This window comes from Callithrix jacchus, chromosome 2 (genome assembly GCF_049354715.1).
Source record: "Callithrix jacchus isolate 240 chromosome 2, calJac240_pri, whole genome shotgun sequence".
NCBI classification, from domain to species: domain Eukaryota; kingdom Metazoa; phylum Chordata; class Mammalia; order Primates; family Cebidae; genus Callithrix; species Callithrix jacchus.
In genome coordinates, this window is record NC_133503.1 from 56,822,354 (window position 1) to 56,830,907 (window position 8,554).

General features: G+C 56.0%; 1 protein-coding gene across 27 annotated transcripts in view; it reads left to right on the top strand.

Moving 5' to 3' along the window:
- Positions 1–8,554, top strand: part of MAD1L1 (mitotic arrest deficient 1 like 1) — a 415,821-nt gene that overhangs the window by 11,517 nt on the left and 395,750 nt on the right. For all 27 annotated transcript variants that reach the window (XR_013531716.1, XR_013531730.1, XR_013531734.1 and 24 more), the window contains 5 exons: positions 764–943; positions 4,035–4,159; positions 6,011–6,092; positions 7,854–7,984; positions 8,138–8,252. Coding sequence is in view for 24 of the 27 variants with exons in the window: in XM_035289591.3 (XP_035145482.1) it covers positions 764–943; positions 4,035–4,159; positions 6,011–6,092; positions 7,854–7,984; positions 8,138–8,252 (633 nt within the window). In the remaining 3 variants the exon portion in view is untranslated. The remainder of the gene's footprint in view (positions 1–763; positions 944–4,034; positions 4,160–6,010; positions 6,093–7,853; positions 7,985–8,137; positions 8,253–8,554) is intronic.

The following is an 8,554-nucleotide window of genomic DNA, read 5'->3' on the forward strand; positions in this document are numbered from 1 at the left end:
ATGAGTGCTTGGCGCTTCCTGAGGAAGGCAGGGCGAGAGGGCCTGGAGTGCTGGGCTCCACCAGGACTCACCGTCTTCACCTCCCGGGACTTCGGTACCTGGCAGTGAACTCAGCAGGGCCTGTGGGTCATTAGAGTCAGGACATCTGAGCATGGTTCTTGGTTCTATCCCATCCTAACCAGCGAGAGCCACATGGCCTCCCTAAGGCCAGTCCTGCGGGGTGGCTCTGGAGGTTTGCGTGAGATGCTGTGCATATGTGGCAGAGTTGAGCCCAGTGTAAACTGCTTCTGTCTGCAGCCTCCTGTCCATGCCACCTGTCTCTGCCCCTGTCATCTGCTTGCTGGGGGAGTGCCAGCTCATTTTAGTGCCGGCCAGAGTGTGCTTAATCAGGACCTGCTGGTGCTGCAGAGCTCAGCTTCTCTACAAGGTCCATTCTGAATTTCACATTTTCCATGCTCCCTTTCCCTGCAGAGGCAACCGCTGAGCAGATGGTGTGACGAGTGTGTGTGTGATCTGTGCCAGGTGCCCTTCCTGGGAGCCCTGACCTCTCACAGTGCTCACGTCATGGTGTTTCAGTGGGGGCGCCAATGCTGGAGCTGGGTCCCAGGTCCCGTCCTGGCTCTGCCGCTGACTTGGCTGGTGGGTCCTGCTTGGCTCTTTTCTGTGCCTTGGTGGCCTGTTCTGAGAGAGGCGTGGGGGTGAGGGCTCCCCGCTGACCCTCCCATCGGTGGCATGTGGCATCTTACTCTTGCTCTCTTGACAGCGCGAGGTTGACCGCAACCAGGAGCTCCTGACGCGCATCCGGCAGCTTCAGGAGCGTGAGGCTGGTGCGGAGGAGAAGATGCAGGAGCAGCTGGAGCGCAGTAGGCAGTGTCAGCAGAACCTGGACGCTACCAGCAAGAGACTGCGTGAGAAAGAGGACAGCCTGGCTCAGGCTGGCGAGGTGAGTGAGGCCTCTGCTGGGCTGGGTCCGCCCTCCTGAAGCTGTGTTCCCTAGAGGGAATGCATGCTCTTGTTTACCTCTGCAGTGCCACCTTTGTGTTTTTAGTTGTGTTTCCCACATGGGCAGCTGTGTTTTTTGCATAGCTGTAATCAGTAGAAGTATTAATTTTCCATTCCGTAGTTTTCAGTTAAAAAGTTGAGTGTTTGGTCCAGACATGGTGGCTCACGCCTGTAATCCCAGCACTCTGGGAGGCTGAGGCAGGTGGATTACCCGGTCAGGAGTTCAAGACAAGCCTGACCAACATGGTAAAACCCCATCTGTACAAAAAATACAAAAATTAGCCGGGCGTGATGGTGGGCACCTGTAATCCCAGCTACTCGGGAGGCTGAGGCAGGAGAAAAACTTGAACCCAGGAGTTGGAGGTTGCAGTGAGCCAAGATCTTGCCATTGTACTCCAGCCTGGGTGACAGAGCGAGATTCTCTCTCAAAAAAAAAAAAGATCACTTTTTTTTTCTGTAATTATGAATTTTAATGATTGATGAATCTGCTTTTTGTCGTTTGTGAATGTTCAGTGTGTTTGCGTTCCCTCGTCCTATCTATGTGGCAGGTAGCCCATCCTCTAGCCCTCTGTTGACTTTGGACAGACCCCTGGGTTTGGGTTATAAGGTCCCCAGCGATGGCAGTCTCTGTGGCGGTTGCTCTTAGAGCCCTAGTTGAGGGCTCCAGTTTCCCTGCAGCCTTTCCTGTCGTGGATGGTGGTCTTTTCTGGAAATAGGTGTTGTTTTCTCAGGAGGCTTAAATAGGCATGTCTGGATTTGCACTTCTTTGACTATCGGCAAGGTCTGCAGGCATCCGATGGCATCAGAGAATTGCCTCTGAACTGGAGCCAGTGTGAACTGCAGTGTGTGTGAAGGTTCGTTTGTTTTAGAAACAGCCCGGACATGGGTGCTGGTGGAAACTGGAATCATCTGACCTCTCCTGTCCCTATTCTGTGGTGATCAGGATCGCTGGTGCCAAAAGGAAACATGAAAATCTGCTGGTGTGGGGGTGGAGGCGTGGGGGTCTGGGTGGGGTGGGCGTGCAGCGCCTCGTGCACGTTCTCCATCTGCAGCTCTTCTGGAGGAGTCCAGAAGCTGGTTGTGGTTTTTCTGGGCAGAGCTAGGGAGGCGTGTTCAGGTTGTTCCCCCATCTGCCTCTGGAGGGAATGTTGGCAGGAGAGGAGGCGTGATTGGCTCCTGAGAAGCCGCTCTTGCCTTGCCTTGCTCTGGGTTCCAGGCCCTGTTCGCTGGGTTATGCTGGAGGCAGGTTGGGGATTCCATGGGGAAGGGTGAGTTGTGCCCAGCACTCCATGGGGGGCAGAGGAGCAGGAGACTGTAGGAGGTGCAGGGCGGTGCCCGGTGGGGTGGGGCGCAGTGAGAGGAAGCTCATCACGTGCAGGTGCTGCTGCTGTGGCCTGTCATGTCTAAGCCAAGGTGGCAGCTCCTCAGGAAAGCCTTCCCTGCTCACTAGGCCTTGGCTTCCTTCTCTGGTGACAGGGCCCTGACTGTCACCCTCCTTACTCTGGAATTATCTTATGTGCCTCTTCCTTGCCGACTGTCCTGCATCCCCTACAACACAGGTGCCCTGTGGGCAGGTGGGCTCAGCTCTGCATCTGGCTCACCCCTGGCACCCGCTGTGTATTAAGACCTCTGGGAGGATGTGTTTATTGTTAGTATGTTTTCAATACCTTCCTTCTTTTTTGACTTCCAGGTTGGCCCCTCACTATTGTGGTGAAGTAAACCATACAGATTGTGGGTGTGGAGGGAGCACGCACAGCCCCACGCGGGCCTTCCCAGAGTGGCATTGGGTAGACAGCGGTGACGGGCTCCAGTCGCCCTGAGCTGGGCACGGGTTCTCTGGGACAGGGAAATGAGTGCTGTGACCTCCTTGTTTGCGGAGGGTGCCACCCAGCCAGGTCTTGCTAGGTTGTTTGCTGTGTGAGTTTGCCATTGTCCTGCCCTGGATGCGTGGTTCCCCAGAGCTTATATCACCCCCATGTATTTCCGTGTGTTAACTTACAGCAATGCTTCTCACTGTCCATCTGGCTTTTCACATTGGCTTGACCCGAGGACACCTAGGGTTTTCTGAGCTTTTCCAGGGGGTTAGGGTCCTCAGAAGGTTGCCTGTGGGGAATGATCAGGAGGAAGTGTGGTGGTTTGGTTGCGCTGCATTTGGGTTCCGTGATGTCAGGCAGACCTGCACCTGCTGTCCTGGAAGCTGCTGGAGAGACTGCTGGGTTTGCTCAGGGACCGCCTCCCCAGGTGGCTCCTTCCGGTGCCAAGCACTCCCCTTCCAAGCACATGGCCTGCCAGCAGGTACTGCTCAGCCCTCTGCAGAGCCTCCATCTTTGTCCTTTTGGTTGGCCATTGCCTTGCCGTTGTTCGAAGGTGATGTCATTAGCAAACAGCCGACACAGTAGCATGGGGGTGGCTAGGGAGGGATGCCAAGAGCCATGTTTGGAGGGAAGGCCAAAGTGATGGTGTGGCAGGCACGTGGATGCCTGGTGGGACTTTGGGAGTGTGGGCCTCTGGCACAGAGACTGACAGGTGCCAGGCCTGAGAGTCCAGGCCCATCTTGGCTGGCGGGGGCTTTTGTTTCTGAAGCCTCCTCACCAAGCCTCCTTTCCAGGGGCCCTGGCTGGGGCCTGGGTGTTTTCCGTCAGCTTTTGGGTGGCCTGTGGCAGACTCTGAGCTGTGCTGTTCTGGAGTGCCTGGAGAAGGGTGGGCCCTGCATGTCAGCATCTGCCTGGGTGCATGTCCTCCTGGAGGAGGTGGCTTTTCCCCCTGGCCCCCTGCTCTCCTGCTCTCCTGACTCCCCACCCCTCTGCCTCTCTGCCCTCTGCCCCCCTGCCCCCCTGCCCCCTTGCCCCCCTGCCCCTCTATCCCCCTGCCTCTCTACTCTTCTGCCCCCTGCCCCCCTGCCCCCCGTCCCCCCCCCACCCCTCTATCCTCCTGCCGCTCTACTCCTCTGCCCCCTCCCCCTGCCCCTCTGCCCCCTGCCCTGCTTATGGTCTTGGCTCACTAAGTGGCTCTCTGGCCCCCTCTGCTTTCAGACCATCAACACATTGAAGGGGAGGATCTCGGAACTGCAGTGGAACGTGATGGATCAGGAGATGCGGGTGAAGCGTCTGGAGTCAGAGAAGCAGGAGCTGCAGGAGCAGCTGGACCTGCAGCACAAGTGGGTGCGGGCCAGGGTGTGGGGTCAGGGCAGGAGCTGACAGGGGTTGGGTCACGGGTTGGGGTGTGGGGCCTGCCTCTCTCCTGGTGGCTGGGTGGGATGTGGATGCACTCCTGGATGCTGTCCTAATTCACAGACAGTCAAGAGGGGCAGACACTGAGGCCCCTGGAGCCAGGACCATGAGCCCAGAAAGTGTTCTCATGTTCCTAGAGCAGAGTGGGGGCAGCAAATTCCTCGCACTCCTTCCTGGAGAGGGCTCCTGCAGATTTTACTTTATTTATTTATTTATTTTGAGATGTAGTTTCGCTCTTGTTACCCATGCTGGAGTGCAATGGCACGATCTCGGCTCACTGCAACCTCTGCCTCCTGAGTTCAGGCAATTCTCCTACCTCAGCCTCCCAAGTAGCTGGGATTACAGGCACGCACCACCGTGCCCAGCTAATTTTTTGTATTTTTAGTAGAGACGGGGTTTCACCATGTTGACCAGGGTGGTCTCGATCTGTTGACCTTGTGATTCACCTGCCTCGGCCTCCCAAAGTGCTGGGATTACAGGCGTGAGCCACGCGCCCGGCCCCCTAATTTTTGTATTTTTAGTAGAGACAAGGTTTCACCTTGTTGACCAGGATGGTCTCGATCTCTTTACCTCGTGATCCACCCGCCTTGGCCTCCCAAAGTGCTGGGATTATAGACATAAGCCACCACACCTGGCTACTTTATTTTTTGAGACAGGGTCTCACTCTGTCATCCAGTCTAGAGTGTACTGGCGCAATCATGGCCCACTGCAGCCTCGACCTCCTGGGGTCAAGTGATCCTCCTGTCTCAGCCTCCAGAGTAGCTGGGACTGCAGGCATATATACTACACCTGGCTAATTTTTTGAGCTGGAGCCTCGCTCTGTCACCCTGGCTCGAGTGCAGTGGCACCATCTCGGCTCACCACAACCTCTGCATCCTGGGTTCAGTGATTCTCCTGCCTCAGCTTCCTCAGTAGCTGGGATTACAGGCACCTGCCACCATGCCTGGCTAATTTTGCAATTGGCTAATTTTACAAAATGTTTCGTAGAGATGGGGGTCTCACTTTGTCACCCAGGCTGGTCTTGAGCTCCTGGCCTCAGGTGATTCTCCTGCCTCATCCTCCTAGAGTGCTGGGATTACAGGTGTGAGCCACTGTGCCCTATTCAGGGCTAGATTTAAAGGGTAGCACCATGTGCCTTGGAGGTGCAGGGGATGTGGCTGGGAAGGGATGTCCAGGTACAGGGCTGGGCTCAGCCAAGGTACAGACATGAGAGCCTTGTGTGGAGGTGCAGTCAGCACCTCCTAAGATGCCCAGCACCGGGGGCATCTCCTACCCAGCATTTAGGAGATGCCCAGCACCATGGGCTTCTCCTACCCAGCATTTAGGAGATGCCCAGCACCATGGGCATCTCCTAAAGGGTTTGACCCTTCCCTCGGCAGATGTGGTTTTAGGAGAGTTCTAGTTTCGTAGTAGAGAGGAGAGGTCATTTCTGGGCGGGGCTCTGCCACAACTGCACCAGGGCTGCGGGTTGCGGCCGGCAGGTGAAAGTGTGGGTGCCGCTGCTGTCGAGGACCTTGCAGGTGGCTTGGGCTCACTATGCACTCTGTGCGGATGAGCAGACTGAGGCCTCAGAGCCAGCCAGCAGGGGCTGGGACCCAGGACCTTAGGGTACCCATGCAGTGGGAGTGTGTGTGGAGGGGTGTGTGCAGGTGGGGGTCCTGAACCTTGGGGTGGGAGTGAGAGTGTGTGGGTCTGTGCTGGGGCGGATCTCAGGCTGAAGAGAATTGTTGGCCTTGCCACATGCCTGTTTCTGTATGTGATGTATTTTTTTTTAATAGAAAATGGCAGGAAGCCAGTCAGAAAATCCAGGAACTCCAGGCCAGCCAAGAAACGAGAGCAGATCAAGAGCAGCAGATTAAGGTGAGTTGCTTGTGTCAGGTGCCTTGTGGACATCCCTGTGGTGGCCTTGGCTCTCTTGCCCTTGTCGGCCTTTCTGCACCAGTGCCGAGCTCTGTGGGCCTCCTGTGAGATTTGCTGCTGCCCTGTGTGGTGGGCATTTTGCTGGGCACCAGGGATGCCATGGTGAATGGGGCAGATGCTGCTGACCTCAGGGAGTGTGCATTCTAGAGGATGGAGACTGACCAGAGACACGAAGAGAGTGTCCGAATGTATGATGATGTCAAGTGCTGAAGAGTGTGAGAAGGTGATACAGGCATAGAGGGGCTAAGAAATCTGCCCACAGTTGCACAGCTGGAGCTGGGTCTCAGTCGGGGTGACCTACTCAAGCTCATGCTGTGCCCTTTCCCTGTGGAGGGCATGCCAGGGAGACGCCGACTCCGGATCCCTCTCCTACCTCCTGTTGCCTGGAGAGCAGCTTTCAGACCTTGTGCTCCAGCTGTGCCCTATTGGCCCCCCATGTACCCTCACCTCCATGCCTCAAACCAGCTCTTCCTGGCTGCAGAGCTGACTGTCACCCCCAACCTAGCCTCTGCCATGTCACCTCCTGGTGGTGTTCCCTGGCCCCTCATCCTCCTGTCTGCATCCCTCGGCCCACCTGTCAGGATTTGCTGGCTGGTGAGGCCTGGTGTCTGCCACTTGACTTGGTACATCGCACAGAGATGGACTCTGTTAGTGTTTGTTGAATGACCATCTGGTTTGGTTGTGGTTTCATCCTCTGCCTGTTCACTGACTTGCTGCTCACAGATGTCAGCTGTCTGTGTCCCAAGGAGACTGGGTACCATAGGGAAAAGCCTGTCCTCACTATTGGAAAGAGTAAGCCGTTACACACATGCTACTAGAGGGGCAGAAGTGGGCTTGACACAGGAGGATGGGATGTTTCACCATGGAGTGTCATCTTGGGCCAGACTTGAGATAGACTTTTGCTTCTAGATAGCTCCCTGAGGGCAGGACAGTGGTGTGCACAGTAGCCCAGCGGTGTGTGGTGAGTGCCAGCTCCCAGTGTGCAGTGGGCTGGGAGGACGGTGTTGGGAAGAGCTGCCCTGGACTGAATGCCGAGGCTCAGTATTGGAAGCAGCTTTGAGGGCCCTGGTGCAGCCCGGGAAGGCCTCCCAGAGGAGAGTCCTGAGCCATGGAGGCTGCTGAGGACCTGGGGCAGTTTAGTGGAGGAACTTCCTGGCCTCAGTGACTTTACTCTTTAGGGGATGCTTTTTTCTATAGCAGATTTAGGTTCACAGCAAAATGAGCAGAAGGTAGAGCTCCTGTGCACCCCTGTTCCCCGACCCCCCCCCCAAAAAAAAGCACACACCGCCTTTCCTGGTAGAGTGGAGCACATATGACGGTTATGAACCTGTCTTGATGCATCAGTGTCAGGGAGAGTCCACAGGTCACTCAAGTGTCTCTCCTAGAGTGGGACAGTGTATGGTTTGGGCAAATGTAAAATGTCCTATATTCACTGTTAGAGTGTCACACAGAAGGGTTTTACTGCCTAAAAATCCTTTGTGCTCCCCCAGTTAATCCCTGACTCTCTCCTTTTGAGTCGCTGACAATTCCCAAACTTTTGCTGTCTCTATAGTTCCCCCTTTCCCAGAATGTCCGTGGTTGGATCCTAGCTCCTGTAGCCATTGCAGACCAGCTTCTTTCTCTTAGTCGTGTGCGTGTGATTTTCTCCAGGTCTCTTCATAGTTCATTTTTCCCTTCTTCTCTGTCCCTGGCCTCCATCAGGATCTGGAGCAGAAGCTGTCCCTACAAGAGCAGGATGCTGCTATTGTGAAGAACATGAAGTCTGAGCTGGTGCGACTCCCTAGGCTGGAACGGGAGCTGAAACAGCTGCGGGAGGAGAGTGCACGCCTGCGGTGAGGGGGCATGGGGGATGGAGTAGCCTGTAGTGAGTCTGGGTTTGTGTGCAGGAGCCTGTGTTGCAGACCCTGTAGGGGCAGGGCTCCTGGGCTCTTGGCTTCATCCCCAGGGTGTGTGGCTATTTGAGCAACTCTTTGTGGCACTGCCAGGGAGATGAGAGAGACCAATGGGCTGCTCCAGGAGGAGGTGGAAGGGCTACAGAGGAAGCTGGGACGCCAGGAGAAGATGCAGGAGACACTGGTTGGCTTGGAGCTGGATAACGAGGTGAGGGTTTGTGCAGAGTGGGTCGTACCCTTGTGTTATAGGGTGGGAGGCAGAATCATGGTCCCCAGAGAGGTCCATGCCTTATCCCCAGAGCCTGTGAACACGGCACCTTCCCTGGCTGGGTGATTGAGGTCACAGGTCAGCTGGCCCACAGTGTGGAGGGGCTCCTAGGCCATCCTGGGGGCTCAGAGTGACATCAGAGGGACTTGGCAGCTCCTGCTCGGTGTGGAAATGGAGGAGGGGCCACAAGCCAAGGAACAGGGGTGCCTCTGGAAGCTGGAAAGAGCAGAGAAGTGGACTCT